The 25,005-nt window shown below is 52.8% G+C and overlaps 1 protein-coding gene across 4 annotated transcripts in view; it reads left to right on the forward strand.

Moving 5' to 3' along the window:
* Nucleotides 1–25,005, forward strand: part of FAM178B (family with sequence similarity 178 member B) — a 114,555-nt gene that overhangs the window by 84,429 nt on the left and 5,121 nt on the right. For 3 of the 4 annotated variants that reach the window (XM_043603236.1, XM_043603238.1, XM_043603235.1), the window contains exons 13-14: nt 5,211–5,298; nt 12,262–12,387. In XM_043603236.1, the coding sequence (XP_043459171.1) occupies nt 5,211–5,298; nt 12,262–12,387 (214 nt within the window). Of the gene's footprint in view, nt 1–5,210; nt 5,299–12,261; nt 12,388–13,800; nt 14,020–25,005 lie in introns of those variants that run through there. The other variant, XM_043603237.1, reaches the window with a different exon arrangement.

Consider the following 25,005-nt stretch of genomic DNA (forward strand, 5'->3'; position numbering starts at 1 on the left):
GAGAGAGAGGGAGACACAGAATCGGAAACAGGCTCCAGGCTGTGAGCTGTCAGCACAGAGCCCGACATGGGGCTCGAACCCACAAACTGTGAGATCATGACCTGAGCTGAAGTCAGATGCTTAACCAACTGAGCCACCCAGGTGCCCCTTAAGTAAGCTCTGTGCCCAATGAGGAGCTTGAACTCAAGATCCTGAAATCAAGAGTTGCATGCTCTACCGACTGAGCCAGCCAGGCGCCCCTAGATGGGGTGACTATCAAGATGTTTTCTAAGCCTGAGGTTCTGTGGATTTCATCAGAATACCAAAAAGAAAGAGGGAAGAAAGGTGGTAAGGAGGATTGGAGTTGGGTCATAATTGTCCATAGGAACTTTATTTACTAAATTATAGTAACCTTTTTATTTAGTTCTACATTTGGGAAAGGACACATCAAAGGTAGATACTCAGTGCACTTAGCAAAGGGGACCGTGTGTATAACTACGACTATATCATAGGACCATAGATAGAATGTCATCTGCTCCCCAGAAGCCCTCTTGAGCCTCTCCCAGGCATTCCCTCTACAGAGAAAACCACTTCCCCGACTTCTTTTCCATAGATTAGTTTAGCCTGTTTTTGAACATGTGTGTAAATGGGACTGTACAGAGTATTCTCTCTTATGTCTGGCTTCCTCAGCATAGTGTCAACACTTCGTTTGTGGGATTCATCCATGTACAAGTGAGCTGTAAGCATCCATGACTGTCTGCATCCCGCCATCTCTTCCTGTCTGCACTGTGCATGCCCACACTGATGAGTACCCTAACCTGTGTGTGGATGACTGGGCAGACTACCAAGGAAGTTGCCCTAACCTCTAAGCCTAGGGCTTAGTCCTTCTTGCCTGGGTAGCACATGCTCACATGCAAGGTGGACTCCAAGTGAAGAGGGGGTAGCATAAGAGGTGGCTGTGATGCATGGGAGGCATTGTGGACAGTCCCTGAGAGGCAAGCCAGGCAGATGCCCTGAGGCAGGGTGGTTGGGCAGCTTTTCCACAGCGGAACAGGCCACTGTTGTTGCTTCCTGAGCTGCCCTAGAGACGTGGAAAAGGCAGCTCACGCCTTTGGCCAGATGCCTGATGGCCTTTTAGGGTAGTTCAGCCTTGGCAGGGCCTGGTTCCCCTCCAGAGAAGCAAAGATGAGGGGCCCCAGAGGGGGCTGCGTTGACCAGTGTGGTTGTCCCAACATCCTAGTGGCCCACTCTGGTTGGTGCCTGGCTCCTGGCTGGGCTGCCCCTTGCAGGAGCTAGAGGGAAGGTTGGATGCTGGGAGGCAGAACGCCGGCTTTCCACTTCCTGGCTCTGCTGTGGATTTGGGAAAGTCATTTCCAGATTTCCCAGAGCCTTAGACTCCTCTTAGCGCTAATCCAGTGTCCTGATCTTACAGAGGCCCGTGGGGGGCAGGGGCGGGGAGGGGCAGGGCTGAGGCAGAGCCCTGGCCTGGTGTGAGCTTAAGGCTGGAGCTTGTTTCCTTATATGACAGTGGCTGGGATGGCTCCAGTGGCTTCTGCATCCTCCTTTGTCCGGCTGGTTTGAGTTCCAGAGAGGCCTTGCCGGGTGGGGTCGGGCAACGTCTAGGAGAGGAAGAGCCCCTGGCCAACCTCAGCTGAGCCCATGGCTCCTTTTTCTTGCCCCCTACACAGTTTGGGTGTTATTTGGGGTGAGTCCTTGCGTTTTCTCCTCCGTAGAGTAAGTTCTCAGTCTAAAATTAAAAAGTGGCCCTATCCCCTGTCCCTGTGTCCCGGTGGGAACTGAGATTGTGTTTAAAAGGCAGGAGACCATCAGAATGAAAGGCAGTGCGCAGGGGGGGATGGCGAGGGGGAGCATGTCACCTTCAGATGTGGGTTCCTTTTCATCCGTTCACCCAGTGCTTTTTCTGGTGCTTTTCTTCTTTTCTGGACAACAACCCTGTCCTGACCCACCCAGCCCGCCTCTTCCCTTCTGGAACCACCCCGGCTCTGCTTCGCTGGCCTGCCAGCACCCCCACCCCTAGGTTGGCCCCTCCCCGCCCTCTGCAGGGTAAAGGAGCTCCCACACAGGCCTGGGTTTTGGATTAATGAAGCCCAGATGCAGGCCTTCTGACTCTGGCTACAAGTTAGCTTTGGAGTAGCAGCACAGAGGGGCCATTTACCGCCCACTGTGCTCCAGGCCCAGCTGCTGCCGGGGCTGCTGGGGAACAGCTGGAGAGCAGGTCCTGACTGCCAATGAGGTGGAAGCCATTCGGAGTTGTGGTGTGGCCAGGGAGAAAATGGAGGGTGGGGCTCTGGGTGAGGGGTAGGGGTCTGGCTGCACTCACAGGATGATGAGGGGCTCCTGTTTGCTATCCCATGAGGCAGTCTAGATGAGGCTGCCTCTCCACAGGTCTCTGGTCCGGTTGGAATGCTGAGGGGCTCCACAGAAAGGGGTCAAGGCTAAAAGGAGAGAGGGTCAGGGAGGGCCCCATGGGTTAATGTCAGGTCTTCCGATCAAGAATGGACCAGGGAGGGGCACCTTCGGCTCAGGTCGTGATCTCGAAGTTCCTGAGTTTGAGCCCTGCATCAGTCTCTATGCTGACAGCATGGAGCTTGCTTGAGATTCTCTTTTTCTCTGTCCCTTCCCCACTCACCCTCTCTCTCAAACACTAAAATAAAAAAAGGAATGGACCAGGAATGGCTGGCCCCTCCCTGAGTTGCCAGATAAAATATAAATATTGCATGGGAGAAACTTAATGCTAAGCAAATTACTCTGTTTATCCATAAGAAGTTCAAATCTAACTGGGCAGCCTATATTTTTACTGGCTAAATCTGGCAATCCTGTCTCTCCCTGCAGCTGAATTTCTTCTTTAAGTAATAGTTTCATTGAACTACAACATACAAACAAACAGAACACAGACCATCAGTGTATGGCTCAGTGGATTGCCACAAATCGAGCACATGTGAGACCAGCTCTCTGGTCATGAAATGAAACAGGAGCAGAACCTGCCTACCCCCCAAGCGTCACCACTATTCCCGGCTTCCAACAGCTGCTATTTGCCTATTTTTATACTTGATGTAAATTAAATATAAATTAAATCATACACAAGTATTCTTTTGTACCTGGCTTCTTTCACATGACACTGTGAAGATCCATGCCTTCGGATACAGTTTTAACTCACTGTCGTTAGGCATAGGGTTGAGTTGCGTAGATGGAGCCCAACCTGTGAATGCATTCTGTTGGCATATCAAGAGTACACTTCTGCCTGTCGTGTGTGTGTGTGTACGTGTGTACCTAGGAGTAAGATTGTTAGGTCATGGGGTGAGCACATGTTCATCTTTAGTAGATCTTGCCAAGCAGTTTCTCAAAGTGGATTAAATTCCCACCTGCTGTGTATGAGCATCTCTGTTGATGCTCACCAGCAGCGTGCATTTCCCGTCTTTTTCAGGTTCTCCTTTCTGGTGTATGGTGGTGTTGCCTGCAGCTTCTATTTTTCCTCTGTCTAATCAAGAACCTGTTGCTTTGTTGATTCCTCCGACTTTCCTGACTAAGTGCTAAGAAAATCAACAAGGGCCCTGCGTCAGCCTGCTCAGCCCCACAGGAGCCGTTCAAGGAGGCATCCCTCCCCCACCTCAGTTCCATCACCCAGGAGCCTCCCTCACGTGAGGCCTGGGCAGCAGGAGGCTCTGCCCTGGGGAAGTTGCAGTGGAGCCCAGACCATTAAGCCCGGAAGTGGCTGGGCTGGATCCTGCCTCCCTAAAGTACTTGCTCGGCATTTCCCAGTGCTGCCTGTGGCAGGCTGTTCCTGATATCCGCCCAGTCCCTTGTGGTGTCCTTCCAGGGAGGTGGCTGAGGGCACCTGTGAGGGTCCCTCCAACAGTGCTGTTACCTGAGGGCATTTCTCCTCTAAGGAGCTGGTTCTAACCCAAGTGTTTTCCTTCGTGTTCCTTATGTTCCCTCTAACTTCAGGACCTCTCATTTGCTTCCTCTGATGGTGGCTCTCTGCAGGAACTGGGGACTGCGGCCACATCAAGGTCCATGCCAGGGGCTGACGTCTGCTGCCCATGGGGAGCCACAATGTATGGAGGTGCAAGAAAAGATGGGAGCCTCGTGGTAGAAATGGGCTGTGGCATGGAGCATAGGCAGAGGAGGGACCCCAGACCCCTCTTCCCATCACTCCTTCCAGCCTCTTCGGCCGCTACCACCCCAGCCCCATCCTCTGGTCTCCACACCCCTTTGCTCTTCCCTTTTGCTCCTTCCAGACCTCAAGGACTCATGAAAATCAGAGCCCTGAACATTAGCATCTGAAATCCCCATTAGAGGTCTTCACTCCAAAAGATGGCAGATACTAGCCCCATCCCGACTGTTCAGTGCTAGACTGGTCCAGCCCAAACTGACTGGAGCCAAAGGCACTTCACTGGCTCACATGACCCACTGACCTACCGATTGGTCCAGGGGCTGGGGGCTGCTTCAGGCACAGCAGGCTCTGGGTGTGGTCAGAACTCTGTCCCTGTCCTCTGTCTCTGCTTGATTCATCATCCAGGCTCTCACACAAGGAGGCAGGATGGTCACCAGCAGGTGTAGGATCACCTCCTGTCAGATCAGTGGCCCTGCTGGAAAGGCACACACACTCCTGATAATTCCAAACAGGGCACCGAGGCTACCTCTCAATGACTCAGTCACTCAGATTCTGATGGGCCAGGACTGGCTCATGTGCCCACCCTGGGAGCACCCTGGGTGGGAGCAGGTTCTCCAAAGGAAAGCCACTGGATGCTGGGTAAAAAAAAAAAAAAAAAAAAAAAAAAAAAAAAAAAAAAAAATTTAGCCCCACTCTCTATTACCGTACATGGTCTAAAAGATTCAAACACTGCAAAGGACAGAAAAGGCAAAGGTCTGTGCAAAAGCAGCTGAACATTGCCCATCTCTGTGTATCCACAGAGAAGTATAGATATTCAGAGAGAAAGACCAACTAAGAAGAAAAACCACTGTGCCAGCGTCTGAAATTAAAGTGACTCTAATTTTTTTACTTTTGCTTATTTTTAAACCTTCCCATCATGTTTTATTGCTTCTAAAATAAATAATGTTATAAACCAAAAGAGTAAGCCAAAGTACTCCAGACAACATGGCTCTCCCATGCTCACCACTCGGAGGGCATCCTGCCCCCTCGTGGACTTCAAGCCCACCTGCTCTCAGAGTGTCCTGCCACTCAGTCCCTCTTACTCCTTCCCTCACAGGCAGCTTCGAAGCCAGCTCAGCCTTGTGGTCATTGCCCGGATGCTAGACCAGCAAGAGACGCTCCCTCTCTGGCAAGAGAAGGCCCAGGTGAGTCTTGGCCTCAGCCGGGCAGCATCCACTGGGCCCAGGAAGCCTGTGGGTGAGCAAAGGGCTCTCCCCAAGGCCTGCCTGCTCCTGAGGCTTTTCTCAAAGGTTGGGGTCCTCAGGCCAGGAGAGCCAAGTTGAGTTTGAATTTTTCACTCATACCGTTGCATTCAACAATTACTATTTTGTATGCCTCCTGTGTACTAGGCACTAAGGATAGAGCAGTGAGCTGGGAGCGTGTGTTACTTTTTTTTTTTTTTTTTGTAAAATACGCATGACATAAAATTTACCATTTTAATGTTTGGGGTTTTATTTTGTTTTGTTTTTGTTTACCATCATGACAGTTTTAAGTGTAGAGTTCAACCATTCAGTGGCTCTAAATACATTTGAGACGTCATGCAGCCATCACTGCCTTCCACCTCCAGAAATTTTTTTTATCCTCCCAAATAGAAACTCCATACCCATTAAACACTAATTCCCATTGCCTCCTCCCCCAGCCCCTGCTTATATTACTTTTTATATGTGGAAAAAAACAGTGAAGGTGAAAACAAACACTACACATTTAAAACTACTCACTCCTAGTGCCTCTCCCTTTCCAGTGTTAGGCATTCTTGGAACAGCAAGAGAAGCACAGCTTTGTCTTCCTTCCCCATTCCCCTTCTCTCCAGAAAGCTCTGACCACAGCCTCTGTGCAGCTTGGGGCCCTGGGGGTGGGGGCAGGCAGCATGGGTCACAGCCAGCCCAAGGATGGGAGTCTGAGCATGCTCTCTCCCTACCTCCTAGAAGCTCTGTGGGATCCCAGAATAGGCGCTGGGTACAGCCGAACCCTCTGGCTCAGCAACACAAGATGGGCAAGGCAGTCCCTGTGAAGGGCTGTGTGTCTCTATTCATAGAGGTGTACAAGGCAAGCCCGCGTAACCTTTTGCCCAGAGTGCTGAGAGAATGTTCCAGCACATCCTGGGGCAGCCTGGACAATATAGCTGAGTCTGCAATGCCATGATTGTAGGGCGGGAGCTCAGAAAGCTGACTGGTTGGGTTGGCTTTTCAGAGTGGGCTCGGCCTGGCTTCTGCCCCGGCTGCCCCCTTTGCCATAAATACTTTCCCCCTAGGACTTAGCATGGCTGGAACTTCTTGTCATGCCAGTTCCTGCTAGAACATCACCTCCATCTGGAAGCCCTTCCTGACCACCCAATCTGAAGTGCCCTGGCACCATCACCCTGTTTAAAATTTTATTTGTATTTACCTGTTTTAAATTTTATTTATATTTACCTGTTTTTATTTGTATTTACCTTCTGGCAGTGTCTTATTTATTTGTTCAGGGTCTGTGTGCACACACACACAGACCCCAACACCAGCTCCTTGAATGCAAGGACCAAATGCTTTCAGCTCACCACTGCCTGTTGGCGCCTGGCACACTTCTGGAGGTTCTCAAGGCACACTTATGGAGTGAACATGAGCCTAAGGTTGAGTTCCTGGAGTGTGCAAGAGGAAGTTCCCTTTCCCTGGAGACCTGGGGAGGGGTGGGTGGGCGAGTGGCCTGCACTGGGGTCACTTCACACAGGGAGAAGCCTGATGACAGAGCATCTCTGTGAAGGAGGAGGAACCAATCAGTGTCTCAGGGGTGCCAAGTGGTTAGGAGTAGGGGCAGGCAGAGATGCAGCAGGCAGACAAGACCCGAGTGGTCCCAGAGGGCTCTGGAGGGCAGGTGGGGGTCACCAGGGCCCAAAGAAAACAGAGCACAGTGTCAGCAGAGCAGAGGGGAAAGGCCAGAGCATCAAGATCGGGAAAGGCAAGATGGCTGTGGGTGGAGGGGCATAGCCACCCCCCTGCAGTGTTTGAAGAGACCAGAAAGACAAAGGGTGGTTCAAGCATCAGAGTCAATTTAAGGCTTGGGCTTTGTTTTTGATGTGTTTTTTATTGGCTAGAGCCTGTGTGTGGGAGAGTGAGGAGAGCATGATGGGGACCAAAGAGCTGGGAGGGGAAGTGCTATGGATTACCTGGCCCGGGCAGGCCCTCCGAGGGAGGCAGTAAACGACTCCTCAGGGTGGGGATGTACCCCCACACACCAGGGGAGAACTGGCCTGGGAGCCCCTACCTGCTCGCCGGGGCCCATCGGGGACCAAGCCAGACTCAGCCCTGCCCAGCTCCAGGCCTTTCCAACCATACCAGTCACCCACATGCCCCCCTGTGTGCTATCTGTACAGGAGACCCTAGCTGAGCATCACCTCTGTGCCAGGCTCCACACCAGGAACCACCCTCAGAAGAGAGGGTGTGAGCAAGGTGGGCTGAGGGCACAGTGACTAAGTGTGCCTGAGGGCAGTGAAGTGGCTTCCAGAGAAGGTATTCTGAGCCAGGTCTTGGAGGCTGAGTCAGTGCTTGTGTTCCAAAGAGGAGGGTCTGCAGGCAGGCACCAGCCTCCTGGCGGCTCAGCTCCAGGAGAGGAAGGACCAGCTGGGGCCTGCCCGAGGCCCTCCCCGTGTGTTTCCCCCATCTCTGCTGCAGGCCTGGGGTTGCCACCTGGGCCTCCCAGGTCTCCAGGCTGCAGGCACTCCCCTTTCCAGTCTGGCCTGTCAGACGGATCCTTGCCTTCAAAGGGCCACCTTGGCCCCACAGCTGCCCACATCAAACCCGCACGCCCCCTTTCCCAACTTCTCCTCCATGTGGCCTGCCTGCGCTGCCTGTTTTTCTCTGCCCTCCTCGCAGGCTGACCCTGTGCTCTCTGCTTGCAGCTGTGTGCCCTGGCCCTCCTTCCTTTCCATCACACTCCAACCAAAACAGTGGTAGCTAACATGGTGCACAACCCTGGCCGCATCCCAGGTGCTGTTCTCAGAGCTTACCTCTCATAGGAGTCCCAAGCAGTAAGGGCTGTTACCATCAGATGTTTTTCACAGATGGGGAGACTGAGGCAGGTGTGGTTAGGAAACTTCTCAGGGTCATACAGCTGGAAAGCCTTGGAGCTAGGATTTGACTCCAGAGTCCTTGTTCTTGACTACTGCAGCACGCTGTCTCCACTTCTCCAGCCCCTTCCTCAGCTCTCATTGTGGTGACAAACCGGACCACACCTGCCACTTCATGCTGAAGATGCCCTGCTGGTCCCCTGAGCTTTATTCCTAAGTGGCAGATAGGAGGACAAGGGCTGTCCCTTCTACTTCCTTCATTGATGTATACATGTTTGATAAACCTTATCAGTAGATTGACTATGAAGGGGAATCTAAGGGTTGAGAATTGACTCCTCTAGGAGAGGATCTGGGGTGAATGCCTGGGCAGAGGCCTCTCAGGGCACTGCTGGGAAGGAGGAGCCCGTGACCCCTGGATGGCTTGGCTCTCTGTCTCTGGCTGCAGTCTGAAGCCCTAGAAACAGGAGCTGAAGAACTGAATTGGAGGGATGGGACTTCCCTCCAGTCAGGATGCAACACCCCCAAAACTCGTATTTTCCGGGAGAGCCTCGAAGTCAGGCCTGCTGCCTGTTGTCCCTGTGAGTCCTGGGACTATCCCAGAAACAGCAGGGTTTTGTCCGCATTCACCAGTGTGCTCCAGACACTGCTCAGGGCACTGAAGATACAGCCCTGAACAGAACCTAGTCCCTCCCTTGTGAAACTCATGGTCCCGGGGGAGATGGACACAGGCATCAAGAAATAAGTAAATATTTGGCATACCAGATGGTGATAAGGGCTCTGGAGAAAAATAAACCCAGATAAAGAGGAGAGGGAATGTTGAGAGATGGGGATATTTGTGCACAGAACTGAAGTCAAGCAGGTTTCTTGGGGAAGAGCATTCCACACAGGGAACAGCAAGTACAAAGGCCCTGGGGTAGGCAGAGTTCTCTTAGGTTGGAGGAAAAACAGAAACCATTGTGGCTGGAGCAAAGGATCAAGGACAGAGTAGTAGAAGTTGAGGTCAGACAGGTAAGTGGGGATTCAATCCACCAGAGCCTCGGGGCCATGGTAGAGGCTTTGACTTTGATGCTGAAGTGGAGAGCCATTGGAAGGTTTTGATAAGAGAAACAGAATCTGATTTATTAAATATGTTGAAAGGCTACTGCGTTGAGCATAGGTGATTGCAGTAATCCTGGTAAGAGATGATAGTGGTTTGGCCTGGGGAGATAGTGTTGTAGGTGGTGAGAAGTGGTAGGACTCTAGGTGTAATTCCCAGGTACAGCCAGTGGGATGTGAGATGTGAGAGAAAGGAGACCAGGAGGGCTCCAGGATCTAGACAACTGGCAGGTTGAGGAAGCCCTTTACCGAGATAGCCAAGACACAGGTAGAACAGGTTTGGGGCCAAGTCAGGAGTTTGCTGCTTATCCCAGGCCATCTCTTGCAACACAGTCAACCTCTTTTGTCAAACCACGTCTTCCAGTTTGGGGTCTGGAAAACATGGGCTTTAAGTGGCCAAAATGGAGGAGGTGCACAACCTGCATCTCCTATGGAGAAGCTGGCTGCAGCCCCAACCTGCCCTTCACTCATTCAGTTGTTTAATGAATGCTAATGAAACACACACCAGGTGCCAGGTGCTGTGCTAGACTGTGGGGACACTGCAGTGAACAAAACCTGCCCTAGGAGGCCTTACCTTCTAGTGGGGGGGGGGGCAGGTAATAAACACAATAAACAAGTAAATTACGTAACGTGTTAGGAGGTGGTAAATGTTGTCGGAAATGTAAGTAGTTCAGGGCGAGGGGATTGGCAGGTGTGGGTGGTGTAGGTGGCAGCGTAGACAGGGAACTGGGGCTGCAAGGGAGATAGGGGCAGCTGTGTGTGTCTGGTCAGAAGGCCCAGTCAGAGCACAGGCTGCAGGGAGCAGCAGGGCCACCTGAGCCTCACAGACACTTAAGATCCTGGGCTTCTCCACGGGGCAGATAGAAGCACTGCTGGGGTCTGAGCACAGGAGTGACCAGCCATGTGGACAATTGCCCGGCTGGAACTCCTCTTCTCCTCCTGCCAGGCAGACTGACAAGACCAGTGGAGGCCCGCCTTCTTGGGTGATCATTTGCCTCTTGCCTGGAGGTGTCTGTCCTAATGAGCTGAGTGTTTGCAGAGACAGCTTCCAGCGGTGGGGGTGAGGTGGGGAGGCGCAATGTCAGGTCCCGGCCCTGCTGAGATGCACACGGTCCAAATATGCCCTTATCCCTGAGAGGGGTGTGGCTGCCAGAGCTGGAAACAAAAGAAAGTAAGCAATCAGAAGGCCACAGCTTGTGCGCTGAGCAGGGTGAAGCCATTTTCACGGAGAGGAAAACATAGGAGCCATGGAGCTGCAGTTGTGTGCCCTGCCCACCCCCAGCTTCTGTAGCAGGGAGGGCCCTGGGGTGAGGCTGCCTGCCTGAGGACTGCTTCTGGGGGCGTGGGCTGCAGAGCCTGGCCCCTGTGCTTGCACAGCTGTGATCCCAGAGCAGGCAGGGCCCTTTTGGAAACTATCCCTAGCCTTGCAAGGCCTGAGCAAGACAGCACAGCTCTGGTTTTGGTGAAGCTCCAGATGGTGCCTCTCTTTTGCCCAGAACCTTCTCTCTCTCTCCCTCCCTCCCTCCCTCCCTCCCTCCCTCCCTCTTTCTCTCTCTCTCTTTCTCTCTCCTCTCTCCCTCTCTCCCTCTCTCTTTCTCTCTCTCTCTCTCTCTCTCTCTCTCTCTCTGACTCCTCATCTCCCTTCCTAAAGGGATGTGACATTAGGCCAAGAAGACCTGGCCCCCTTCCAGGAGCCAAGGCCTCGGGCCTGTCTCCTAGCCCTCAGCCCAGCTGCTCTTGTGGACTGTCTGAGCCTGTGGCCGGCTGAGGTGCTGAGCAGGTGTCTGCGGGTGAGTCAGGGGGAGGAAGCCAGGTGTACCGGGCACGGCTGAGCTAGAGCAGGGAACTGGGTGAGGGGCTCGGGCCTAAGTCCTTTTGGCCAGCCTACACTTGCTACATGTGAAAAGATGGTGCCTCTGTGAATTCCCCTGGCGTTGCTTCTTTGATCAGCAGTCCCCTTTCCCAGAGAGGCCAGGGCTCAGAAACTGCCTGCCGTTTGCCCTGGCCACAAGTTAGCTCCACGGCAGCTGGATGGTTGTTGCTAAGTCTGAGCCCAGGCTGCCCAAAGCAGGTGCAGGGCCTGGGCCAGGAGTGGCTTACTGCAAACACCTGGACTCCTGCAGGCCCTGTTCCTGGGAGGGGTGGGGGCACTCCCATTTGTTCAGAGAGGGAGGTGCAGTTTTCATGGGTGGTGGGGTGGCTGGCAGATTAAGTGACATATCAAGCAAATGCAGCGTGTGGACCTTGTGGGGAATCCCCACTCCAAAAGCCCAACTGGTGAGGACATCTTTGAGACAATCAGAGAAAACTGAACATGGTGTTAGCCCACATAAGGAATTCTTGGTAATTTTGTTGGGCAGGAGAACATACTGTGACCATGCTGGGGAGAGAAATCCTTATCCTTTTCGGTTTAGAAGCTCTTTATGGGTAAAATGATACAATGTTTGGATTTGCTTTAAAATTCCCTGGAAGGAAAAGGGTGGGGGCGGAGAAACAGGGGCAGGCAGAATGATGTAGAGCGAGCGCAGTCATTAGAGGGGGCGCGGGAGTTACACAGCTTCTGCTCCTCCGTAAGCCTCTCCAATCCCCACAGCAAGTTCAGTGAAGAGAGAGACGCACGAGAGGCCTGAGCAGCAGCTCAGGGTGGGAAGGATCTTGCCCTCTTTGCTGGCCTTGGTTCTTCCAGCCCCGAGTGCTTACTCCAGGGAAGTGGATCAAACAGCCAACCTACAAAGATCTTAGTGCGCTCCTTTAAGGGAAGGCTCAGCCTGTGTTAGGCATCATGTGCATGCATGGCCCTCCTGTGGTTGTCTCCATTTTGTCTGGCTCCAAGAGGCCACACAGCATGTCAGTAAGAGGTGGATCCAGGTTGTGGAAGCTGGTGGTCTGGCTCCAGAGCCCACACTCTGACCTGCTAGTGCCAGCCAAGTGACCCAAGCACCCAATGTGTGACGGCCTCTCTTCTCCTCCCTAGCTGTCTTTGCTCAGCCAGCTTCTGAGCCTCATGAGGCCATCATCCCTCAGACAGTACCTGGGCTCTGAGACCTTGCCACCCTGCCAGGAGCAACAGCCAAAGACCAATGCTGAATTAGACCACAAGGTGAGCACCCAGCACCTGCCTACCTCAGCCCAGGCACCACACAGCCCGATAATGAGGAAGGCAGGGCTGTCCACACTGCAAGCCTATAGGGCCTTATTGCTGCCAGTCCTCCTAAAACCCCAAGGCCTTTAAAATTCCAGCAAGCGCCTCCCTCTGGTGAGAGGAGGTGCTCATCATCCCTGCATAGCCTGTAATTAGGGCCCTTGCCCATGCCCCTCACAGAGGCTCAGTGGGGCGCTCCATGCACAGGCACTCTGGCCCTCTGGCCCTGCTCCTGGGTTTTGCTGCATTCTTTATAGTCCCATGTGCATTTACTAGCCGTGGAGTGCCCTGTAGTCCTACAGCATAGTTTAAAGAGGATGCAAGGGCTGAAATAATGCTGGTGAGGGAAGCGGGGCTGGGAGGGAATGTCCAGATGTGACAGGCATTCTGTGTTCCTGGGGCAGAGCTGGGTACCTCCTCTCTGTTTTTCGCTGTGGTTGCCCCTGAGGCTGAGTCCTTGGCCTTTCCCCAGTTCTTCCTAATTGACTTTCTAGACATTGTTCAGCTTTCCCAAAAGCCATGCATTGGTGGGAGTCTGGGGCAAAGAGGTACCCCAGAGTCTTCAGGTTGTGGTGTTTGGAATAATGAGGCCTGTGGACCCTTGGGGTGAATGCAGGCAGGGACAGTGGTAGAGGGGTATAGGGGCTTCAGAGTGGGAGCCCCAAGTCTGACTCTGGGAGGTGGGGAGGGTGGGGGTTGTGTGGATCTCAGTGAGCTCCCCTATCCTTGGGGCCTCGAGGATGAAGAGTAGAGATAGAGATCTTCCTAATTTAGGAAAGTGGTAATTCCAAAAGCTCACTCGGAGGTTGGATGTTGATGATCCAGAAGTCCACCCTTTGGGCATTGCTCTGCAAATCAGATAAATGAATTAATTTACTTAATGAACACAAATGAACCATTAAGAAGATATGATAATCCCAGGTGTATGCGCCTCTTCTGGAACATGTAGGTAAGGTTATCTTTTAGCTGTGCCTAATATTAGTGCATTTACGAGGCTGCTGCCTGCCTCCCAGGAGAATGTGAGCTGTGTGTATGCCCTGTTCTCGTTCCCCATCTATTTCCTGAGAAATGTGCTGGTTGTGGAGACTGTGTTTGGATGTTCCAGGGCTTCTAGAAAGGAGGTGGGGTCAGCCCATAGGCGGGAAGGGTCTGTCTGAACAGGACACAAGTGGGAAGGACTCAGGCTGGGTTAGGGGAAGGAAAAAGGAGAGAGGAAGAAGAGGGAGTGGTAGCAGAAAAGAAAAGGCTTGTATCTGATCTGCGCAGTGAGGAGTGTGTGCTTCAGACACTTTGGAGCCCACTCCTGTGACCTCACCCAGCAGAGTTGGGACTACCAAGCCAGAGGCTTCCACTTGGCTCCTTGCTTTTCAGAGCCCATCTGGCAGCAAATGTCTGTTCAACAACCAGGGAAGAAGAGGAGGAAGCGGGCTGAGGGTATCCTTTATTTGGAGTACTGTTCTCACGCATATAAAGGAAACTGTGTCCCCCTTGTCTGCTGCCATATTGGAAATGACCTGTTTGGCCTGGAAACATGGAGAGGACAGTATGTCTCATCAGGGTGCCCCAAAGGGGTAGGGTTAGAGTGTTGGCCCAGCCCAGGGCAGTGAAGGGGGCACGTGGGTCCAAGGGCAAGTGAAGGAGACACATGAGGCCAACGCAGGTCTCCAAGGCCTTTGCTGCAGCTTGAACCCACCTAGGATTGATCCCAGCCTAGAGCAGAGGAGGGAAAGGGCACTGGGCTGGGAAGGGGAGGAGGTGGGGCTGGTTCGGAGACGCGGGTCTGCACAGAAATGGGAAGAGTTCTGTCCTCCTGGGCAGGTGCCGTGCTGACCACGAGGGGCCTGGTGGGGCAGGTGCCAGGCTCCCACAGCCCAGCCCTACTCCCACCTTGGCCAACTGACTCCTCATTAGGCCCAAGCATGTTTCATCTTCAAAGGTGATCAGGCTACTCACCAGCCAAAAAGAGCAGTGGCGTCACCAGCCCTATTTTACAGGGAGTGGTGGTCTGGGCCTGAGCTGAGCCTTTCATCCCTAGAGCTCAAAGTCTTTGACTTCCTTCTGTCCAAGCACAGTGGGGAAACTAAGGCCAGAGTGAGCTTGGCCCCAGGCAACCTGACCTGGAGGAAAGGGCTTTCCTAACCCTTGGGTCTGCAGTGCTGAGCCCCATCCCCCCAGGCCTTGCTCACCCTGTCTGGAAGATTTCCTGTGAGAGGCTGGGGTGACTGCCCTCCTCCAGCCCTCCAGATAAACACTTCTGCCAGGCTCCCCTCCCCCTGTTCTCCCCATCTCCTCCTTTGCAGCGGACTAAGGAGGGGGTGGGTGTTTGGCCCAGTCTCCTCCCTCTCCTAGAAAGCTCCCAGCCTTCTTCCCCTCCCTGCCCTGTCCTCCAGTGGCTGGCTGGGAGAGCTGCTGACTGGTGCCCCAGGGCTTGACTTTCTCTCCTCACTGATCCTGTGGCTTTGCAGTTGACCCTTTACTTGTTGGTCTCCCCAGCTAGACCATGAGCATAGCCAGGGCTTCTCAGCATGGCATATTTGGCACTAGATGAGTGAATGAATGAACGAATGAATGCAACATGAGTTCCTCTCACCCTCCCTGAACTCTATTCTACCACCCCATTATGGCCATCCACCCTCCTGCCCTGCTTCTCGAAACCTCCCTCCCTCTGCATGCCCTCTGACCAGCCTCTGCTTGTCAGCCGCCTTGTCTCTTAAAGTCCTTGTTTCATTAAGGCCACAAGGGTTTATAGCCTGCACTTCTCTTGTCGGAGGTCCTTGACTTCAGAAGTGTTACCTGCTTATGAGAGAACCAATCAGGGCACATTGTTCATAATTATAAGCTAGTGAGATTCCTGCCTGGGAAAGCTAACCACCAAGAACAACAAAAAGCAGCAACATGGTCCTGCTGCAACCCTTCAGGGAGCTGGAGGGGAGGCCATGGGAGGGCTCCTGCCCTGGCTGTTTGTCCTAGCTGGGTCAGGGCACAAAGTGTCCTAGCAAATCATGGCAGAGCTTGTGTGGAATATAAGATTCTGAAAAAAAGGAAGAAAGGATTCGCTTCCTAACGAGACGATTAGAACACTTCCAGCCTTTTAAAGTGCTCTTGATAAAGGGGTTGCTTGGTCCCTTGGTGGTTATTAGTGGCCCTGTGCTCACCTGGTTTGAGTGGGTATCTCCCAGAGGAGAATAAACATCTAGGCCAGAGTGAGGCATGGGGGTCTGAGACAGCCCCTCAAGAGGCAGTGCCATTCAGATGAGAGAGGTGGAGAGGATGTTTTAATGCAGGAACCAGCTCCAGAGAGTTGGCCTCCCAGTGCCTCCATTTGGTCCTTGGATACCAGTTCAGTAAGAGACCAGCACCCCACCCCCCACACCCCAGGCCCCTGTGGGTGAGGCTGTCCTTCTGACTGCTCTGCAGACAAACATGTGACTGGATGCAATTTGCTGCTGTCCCCTCAAAGTGACCCACTCAGCCTTCTAACCCAGAACCAGGAGTTTCCTTTTAGCTGACTTGCATGGACCATCTTGGGCCAGATTTTGTCTAATTGCATTCTGCCCAACCTCAGAGTTTTGGCCTGTTCACGTTTATTGAGATTACTGATGTTTCGGTCTTGTTAGACCTGCCATTGTATGTTCTGTTTTTATTTACCATACTTTCTTGTTTCTTGCTTTCCCCCCCTTCCTCCACCTCTCCCCTGGCCCTTTGCTATAGTGAAGGAATTTTTGTTGTTCCACTTTTCTCCTGGAATTTTGGAAGGTCTACAGAACCACAGTCCTTATAGTGGGGAATAAGTTTTTCCCCAGTTTGGTTAAATTTGGGAACTTTGAGGAAGTTAACCGTCATTGTGTGAGAAGAAAACAGAGGTTCACAAAGGGGGAAGTCCCAGATTGGGGCTGCATTGAGGCACCAGAAACTGGGTTCCTTTCTCCTCGTCCTCCTGGGCATGTTCTCCATGGAGCCTGATGAGTGTCCTCGTGGGGCAGGCAGTGCAGGGCCCACTGAGGGCTCTGCATCTGTGATGGTCCCCATCTCCCCCAGGGGCTAGGGGGCAGCTGCAGGAGGCCCCACCACCCAAAGCAAGCCTGAGGACTTCAGGTGGCTCCGGTCAGCTTCCTCACCATGCACACCGCTTGCTGTCTGGCTCTGTGCTTGTGAGGCTTGGGGATGGTTTGTGTATTAGAGAAGGTGTGTGTGTAAAGAGTTGATTTTATGCGGGGGCGGGGGAGCGCTCCAAGCTGGAGTGATGCTCTGGGGTAAACAAACTATGCTCTGCACCCACAAACTCCTTTGAGCTCACTCCTGGGTCTCTGCACATCTTCTGCAGAGGGTGTGGGTCTGCCCTGTGTGTGTGTGTGTGTGTGTGTGTGTATGTGTGTGTGTGTCTGGGTGCATGCATGTATGTCTGTGTGCATATGTGTTGTGTACATGTCTTTATATCTTTGTGGTGTGCCCTCGTGTTAGTAGAGTTGACAAACAAGTTTTACTGCTTTTGCTCCTGCTGCAAAGGCAGCTGGCCTGTCCCTGTGTTGGTAACCCTGCCAAGAGCAGCCTGAGTGACTGGGGTGTGGTTTGGGAGGTTGTGGGGAGTGAGCAGAAAGGGTGCCGCTAAGCCCTGGTGGCTCATACCCCCTCAGTCTTGGCTGGAGCACAGGCCCCTCACCCTGGGTCACCCAGAAGCACAGGTGGAACAGGAGCCTCCCCCTTTCCGCACACTCTCCGCCTTCTCACCTGCAAGAGCCCATCCTTATTTCCTGCCCCTCACCCTATACCTTAGGGAGAATCATACCCACAGGGCTGGAGACCTTGGTTAGGGCAAGATTAAATGGGTTGGGAAGAAACCAACTAGTTTTAACAAACATAAAATAGGACACCTGGGTGGCTTAGTCAATTAAGCATCTGACTCTTGGTCTCTGCTCAGGTCATGATCTCACAGTTTATGAGTTCAAGCCCCATGTTGGGTTCTGTGCTGATAGTGAGGAGCCTTCTTGGGATTCTCTCTCTCCTTCTGTCTCTGCCCCTCCCCTGCTTATGTGTGTGTGCACACACATGCGCACACACACACACTTTCTCTCTTTCTCTCTCTCAAAATAAATTAGTTAATTAAAAAAAAAAAAAAGAAAACAAATATTCAGGAATCCTGAGTTCTTCCCTGCCAAATCTGTGATTGGTTCCTCCTTCCTCCAAAGTGAAGAACATCAAACATCTTTTGAAATAAACCTCAAAGAGATGGCCTCTGGGAAGCTGACCCAAAGGGGTGATCCAAGCATCAGTCCCGGGTCACACCCACCTAGGAGGCTGCTGTGCCTCTTCAGAACGGGTACTTCTGAGCATCTGAAGGCCACATGGGGCCCAGGCCCAAACCAGCTTTGTTTGGGGCCCAGGAACTCTGGCTTCTTTGTAAGTGTGTGAGCAGGGCTTGAAGCGACAGAGTTAAAACTGGGGGGAGGGCAGGCTTGGATTCTTCAGGCAGCTTCTGAACCTGCTCTTGCCCCAGGCCCAGTCCTTTTGCGACCCATGGGGGTCCCTCCCTCAGGCAGAGCCCTTACCCATGCAAGGTGACTCATCTGCTTCTGGCCCAACACTACTCCTTCTCTTCATCTTTCAAGTCCTCAGAGTCCTCCTCAACAACCCTGTGATTGTCTTCCTCCCATTCTTACATAAGAAAAGGCAATCCTGAATGCCTCTCCCATCACATTCAGCCCCTCTGTCAGCAGACCCTACTTCATGCCTTCAGCTTTTCTCCTGCAAGTCAAACCACATCATTTGATTCCAGACAGGGGACATCTTTCCCAGAAATCCTGGGAAATGTGAGAGGTCAAGACTCCATTTTCTTTGCTCCTGCTGTTCCTTCTTCCTGGCAGTGCCTGGCCTGTCTTCCCTGCCCTTGGATCCCCATGGTCATTGCAGTCTGTTCATTTGACCCATGGCCTGTCCACACATTGCTTTACACAACTAAACAGAGTTGCCTGTGAGGATCGGTCCAGAGTCAATCTCAGCTGTGTCCCACTGCTCCCACTGAAATGGCTGCCCTAGCAGGTGCACCCCTGTGGGAGGGACCCTTCCCACCTCACCTGCATCCAGCCCCACACACCGGCCTCTCCTCCTGGGCTGTACCTTCCAAGGAACATTGCCTTGTAAGTGCTGCACTGAGCAGCCTGGGCTCAGCTCCCACCAGGCAGCTAAGGGGGACCAGGAAAGGTGTGTAAGGTCCCTCACTCACTTCCTCAGTTGGAATAGCAGTTTCCAGGCAAGCCATGGCCTTCTCAACTGCTCTTCTGCTCACTGCCTTTTTTGTCCCTTCTCCCATGCCTTTGCCAGGACTTTGTAGTTACAGAAATACAGACACACATCCTGGAAGGTCCTGGAACAGCTCATTAGGCTCAGCCGGGGCAGGAGTTGAGCAGAGTCATGAAACCTCAGTGTTGTTCTCTACATCTCTCAGCTCTGCCCCTTTGGTGCATTCCAAGGCAGGCCTTCCCTGCTGACCCTGAGAAACTCCAGGCTTCTGTCCTTCCCTCAGCAGCCCTATCCAGGGGGAAAGAAATTCTGTCTAGAATCCCAGAGTTGAGTCTCAGTGGCTTGGATTGGGTCATGTGCTCATCTGTAAGCCAGTCATATAGCCAGGCATATAGTGTTTGGCAGGCCCGGGTTACATGTCTTCCCCTGGAGTCAGGGCTGAAGTCATCACCACAGAGTATAGGGAATGGGAGACTGGGACACTCTGATAAAGGAGAGAGCAGGATCTTGAGTACCCCAAAACTTTAGATGCCCATGGCCTGGTCTGCAGCCATGGGCAATGGCCCTACTCTCCAGTATCCCTGGCAAGTATAAGAATAGTGCTTTCTAGGTTCTTCCCATGTCAGCACACCAGGTGAACTCACCACTTCAGTGAGTGAAAGAGAAAGATAAGAAAGAGAAGAAGCTTTTGAGGAAATAGCTTTTGAAGAGGCCAATACTCTCTGCAGCCTCTCCAGCCCCTGGAAGATGCCCATGCCCATACCCTGGATGGTTTCAGTGCTCCCTCCAACACTGGCACCCACATACTGATGTGCATGCGCATGGCCAGCCCTAAATTCTCAAACGTTTGCACTGAGGATCTTGTCCCTCTCTGGGTAGTCAGCAGAGCTGGGTTTCCGGTCCACATCCCCCTGGGGTCAGGGTCTCTCATCCCAGCTGGAGGAGCAGGAAGAGCCAGCCAATCCCCACTTGTCATCTCCCCTACCCCCCACGGCCAGCAGGAAGCCAGAAAGGAAGGGTGGGCTGGGTGGGAGCACTCTAGCAAAGGTTTGCTTGCAGCCCCTTATTCCTCCCACCAGCAGACACAGGAATGGGTCAGATGCTCTGAGATAACCTCCCTGCAGCAGATCCACAGGAATTAAAAGCCCCTAGTCTTCCTGCTTTTGTCCCAACTCCATCTCTTTCCTACCCCAACTCCACTGTGCCAGGGCCTCCCATGTCCCTCCTTATCCTCAGTACCGGGAGCAGGGGCCAAGACTGCTCAGGGTCCAGTTTGGGATAAAGCTTAAAAGAGAATCCCTCTGTATGTCTTGGGTTTAGGGTCTTGAGTCTCTGGGTCTTGAGTCTCTGACCCTGGGCAGAGAGAAGTATGAGTATTTTCTCTGAGCAGCCAGAAGTCCAGTTAAGGGGCCCGTCTTCTGAGGAATCTGAGCAGATGGGCACATGCTGGGCCTCTGGGATCCTTCCGCAGTCTCAGTGGACACTGCCTGCCCATCCATCCAGCTGGGACCTGAGAGCAACTTTCCAGGCAGTGGCTATTCCCCACAGCTGAGCCAGAAGTCCGGTTCCTAGCCAAACTCTGCCAGCCTGTCTCCTGTCACCCTCAGTTGGCCTCATCTTTGCTCCACGTTTGGGCTCCACCCACCCCCGTGCCTACACTGGCACCTCCATTTACAGAACCAACTGTCTGGCCTTGTAAGCCCGGAGGGTAAGTGTGGCAGGAGCCCTGCCTTTTGCTTCTGCTCTCGGGCCTCTCAGCTCTGTGCCTTCAGAGACCCTCAGCAGCAAAGAGACCTTGTGGCACTGTCTCATTTCCTAATTAACAGTCATGCATCCTTGTCATTTCCTTCTTGCTAAGACTTATGACCCATGACCTGTCCTGGTCAGACTCTCTTCCAAACTCAGCTTTCCGTTGAGCACAGCCCTCTGCTTGCTGCTTTAGTGCCGGCCCCAAGCCAAGGTCAGGGAGTAACCTTGGAGCAGTAGCAGCATGAGCAAGGGGAATATGTCATGTGGTTTGCTTGTGGGCACAGGGAAGAAATAGCATCCTAGAGGTGATGGCAGGTGCTGTATTCCAGGACCTGTCCGGATGGGGCTCACCTAGAAAAATGCATCCCCTCTCATCTTGTGTTCTAGTGGACATACCAGCTGGACAAGGTTTGGCTCTCTCACCAGGCTAAGGCTCTTGGCCTGGGGCCTGCAAGTGGCCCTACCTCAGGATTAGTCATTACTAATTATTGTTGTTGTTATTTGCCCATCCTGTGGTAAGGTACCTGGACCATGCCCTTGGGGCTCAAGCTTGGGGTCCTGCTCCCTGTCTGGGGGTACAGCCTCGTCTTCTCCCTGTCCTTCCACTCTCAGGCCCTTAGGCCCCTGCTGTGCAGTGCAAAGGGAGCCTGTTCTTTCTGAAAGGAGGTGTCTTCAGTGTTAAGTCCCCTTTATGGAAAACACACATAGAGCTTGTTCAGCCTTAGGGAGAGAGTACAGACATCTGCTTCAGACCTAACCCTTACTGGAGATGGTTATGCAGTCGGGGGACCTCTCCAAGCTCAGCTTCCACATCTGTTCAAAATGAGAACCATCAGGCCTCTCTGGGAGCCCTGCTGGGTCAGGGCACTGTGAAGTGGTGCTGTAGGTTTCAATTTAATTTCAAAAAGAAAAAAGAAAAGGGAATTGGTGGAGGCCCAGCTCTAGCCTTGGGTCTGAATTGTGCCATGGCAGACCAGTGCTGCTTCAGTCTTTCCCAGACTAGCTTAGTTCTAGACCTTCATCATGTGTGGGTGCATCTGTCTCCAGCCGAGCAAAAGCCATGAGTGGACCCACGTGTGGCAATGATGGGACCTGTGCAGAATTCTCCCCCTGGGGTCCATCGTCAGGCCCTCTGGACAGAGCTGAGAGCAGCCTAGGCAGGTTGTGGTTGAATGCAGGTCCTGTGAGCATAGAGAGGAGATAGCAAAGGAGGCTGCTCTGGGCTCCTGGCATCCCAGGCAGGGAGCTGATACCTGTAGGCATTCAGGGCCAGCTTCCTGAGCAGGAGCCCCTTGGCCCTAGCAGCCAGGCAGGGGAGGCCATGTCCTTTGGGTCAGTCTTGGTTTTCCTCAGCAGGTGTTCCTGAGTCGGCCTTTGTTCCCCACTGCCCCAACCCCAGCACCCCAGGCAGCTGCCCCAGAGCCTGGCTGGACCTGCTCCCACAGGATGCCCACCCGGCCTGGCAGCCCCCAGAGAGAGGGCTTGGTTTGGAGACTTGCCTAGGGTAAGCCTGGATCTTTGGTCATGACTGGAGGTGGAAGAAACCATAATGTTCTGGCCAGAGCGAGTGGCTTCCTGGGAGATCCTCTGCCTCCTTTCTGCCCATTTTTTGTGTAAATAACCCAGGCCACAGCCTGCTCCTTGGCATTAGCTGGAGGGGAATTTTCTAAAGGATGAAATTCCTGGGAAATGTTCACCCTTTTTTCCTTTTGTCTTGTGACGAAAGTGCTACAAATGGAGACTTGGCTGGTGGTTCCCGGGGTCAAAACTAGCTGGACCAGATAAAGGAGAATTTGGCCTTCCCCTCCTCCTGGGAGGGTGACAGGCCCTATCCCTCATCCTTGTCCTCCTTCCCCAGGGGGAGGGCAGGGCCCGCCTTCAGGCTCTAGAGCCAGGAAGGAGGCATACTGCACAGCACAGAACTTCCCAGAAAAGTTGGCCCGCCTGACTCTGGAGAGAGACCCAGAAAATGAAAGCTAAAGGCCTCACTGGCAGGGGACAGTCTCGTCTTGTCCACATTGGGTTCAGGCACGTCCCACTCCTTACCCTCAGACTCTACCTTTCCCCAACTTGCTGACTGAGGTTTCCCTAGGCTTCATTTTCCATAGGGACTTTCCAGCCTCCACTGACACCCAGTGGGGGAGGAGCTGTGCCACCTGAGTTGGTGAGGGCCCATTCTTCAGACCACATCCTGAAGGCCGGAGAAGCATAGCACCTCCCACCCCCACTCCAAGGAGTGTCTCTGCACTGCCCTTTAACCCTGAAGCCACACTGACTTCTACCCCCTCCACACACACTCACACACACACACTAAGGGACTTGGAAGTGCCTCAGGCTGAGGAAAGGGCCACCTTGCGTTTCCAGCTGTGGAGGAAATGGGAGAAGGCAGGGGGCCTTGGCGTCTCCGTGTACCAGCCCAGCTGCTGCATGGCCCAGGCCCAACTTCCCTTCCCTGTGTCTTGAAAGGGAAGACAGCCCCATGTCTCCGTGGTGCCAGCCAGGACAGGAACAGGCTTGCTAAGTTCAGGAGCTGGCCACGGTGTGACTGGAGCAGGAAACGTAACTCCCACACCTGGCTGTTTACTCTGTGTCCTCCAGAGAATGGCCTGCCCTCCCCACCTCTGCTGGTGCCCAGGGCCTGCCTCTCAGAGGAAGGAGGCTCAGGTGCAGCCCCCTCCTAGCCAGAGCCCCAGTTTCTGCTAATGTCTGCTCCTGGAACCTTCACAAAACGGAGCAAGGGAGAAGAGTCTGGGAAGGGTGGGGTTCAGAAGAAGCTATGCATGCTCTCAGTGCCACCTTTTTTCCTTTTCCCTTTTTCTAGATGAGCTCTTTTTGTCTCTTACCTCTCCTCAATGCCGGGGTCACGGCGGAGGTGGGGGGATGTCTCAGGAAAGGGAGAGGACCAGATGGGCTGGACGCTTCCCATGCAGTATGAAACCTTTTTTTCCCAAAAGTACAACTATAAAAACTGCTGTCTTTGTGGTGATTTCTGTGCACCCGTTGAATCACCTCCCCTTACGTTGGATCAAAGTCTTCCTTGAAGGGCCTCCCCTCAAGGGATCACCCCTAAGTGTAAGGAAGATATGCACTCAGCCCTCCTTGTAGGTAGTGGGCAAGGTTTTCTTCCTGATTTGGGAAATCAGCTTATAAAATGTGGTAAACAGGGTCCTATCTTCGGGACTACCATTTCCTTCTTGTTATTCGCCACCCCCCCCCCCCAACACACATTCAGAATAGTTTTCCTGGGATTTTCCCTCTAGATTCAATGATGGGAATCAGCCTAAGAATCAAGTTGTGAAACCCACACACACTTAGTCCCAAGCAGCTTTTTTCTCTCAGTAAATCCCCCACAGCACAGACTTTCCTCCAGGGCATTCCTCAGATCCTGGACCCACCCTCACCCCGCCTCCCTCCCAGAAGATAGAGAAGATAGATTCTTTGGGGGGGGGGGGGGGTGGATGAGGGGGAGCAAGATTGCCTGAAACCTCCAGGGACAGAGACTGGCCTCTGTACCAATTCCAGAGTGGCTCCAAGATCCTTTTTAGCCCAGGGCTTTGTACACAGCACAGGGGCCTCTGAAATGCAAAGATCACTCAGATAGGCGTCTTTCCCGGCCTTCCTCTGACCAACCCATGGCTCTGTGGCCCTTGGGTATTTTCTTGGCAACTCCTACCACCTCTCACTAGCAGTTTGTTCAGTGCCCTCTCAAAGAGGGGCCCCCGTGCTAAGAGCACTGCTCTTTTTCAGGGTCATGTCTTTCTCCCTTGCCCCCACACCTACCCTAAACCCAATAGGCTCAATCAATAATAACTGGTATTATCTTATTTAAAATTAATTTTTAAAAACTTTAATTGTATTTGGGTTATCCGAATAAAGCACCCACATTGTAGAAAAATAACCCTAGAAAAGAAAAGATAAAGGGTGTCCTATGTGAGAAGTAAGGGAGATGATTCATTTTCAGAAATACCAAATAAAAGCTGTGCTGACTGGTTAACAGTAGGTTTACAACCTATTGGAAATATGTACGAACCCCCCACCCCCACCCCCTGCCGCCAACCCTCCAACAATGGAGTCCCAAACCCTTAGACACTTTCAGGTTATTCCCCTCTCCATTTTGCAGGCTTATTTTCGCGGGCTTTGCAATGAACATGCTCCAGGGAACAAAGAGAAGAGGGACTGAAAGTCTCTGCATCACCTCAAGGAACATACATTTGTTCCAATCAGACTACTTTGTGCCTTACACGAGCATAGGTGACATCCGGTAAGGCTGTAACCTCTGTAGTACTCAACCAATGAGCAACCAGGGGAGGGACTTGCACGCTAGGAGATGAATTGTCTGCTGTAACTGCCCCGAGTGTGCCTGTCCATCAAACACTTGCTCTTGCAAGAACGTTGATTAAAGCCTCACTTCACTGTGCTCCAAGTCTCCACATTCCTCTGTTCCTCTTTTGATTGGGTTGGTGGACTTATTTCTCACATCCTATAATCCTGTCAGAGAGAGCCACATTTTCACTCTAGTGAATTCCATCAAAACTGATTCTGGTGCCTCCTTCCCTGGTGGGGTTGGGGGCCGTCTGTTCCCACAACCCA

Source organism: Prionailurus bengalensis, chromosome A3, assembly GCF_016509475.1.
Source record: "Prionailurus bengalensis isolate Pbe53 chromosome A3, Fcat_Pben_1.1_paternal_pri, whole genome shotgun sequence".
In the NCBI taxonomy this organism is placed as follows: Eukaryota; Metazoa; Chordata; class Mammalia; order Carnivora; family Felidae; genus Prionailurus; species Prionailurus bengalensis.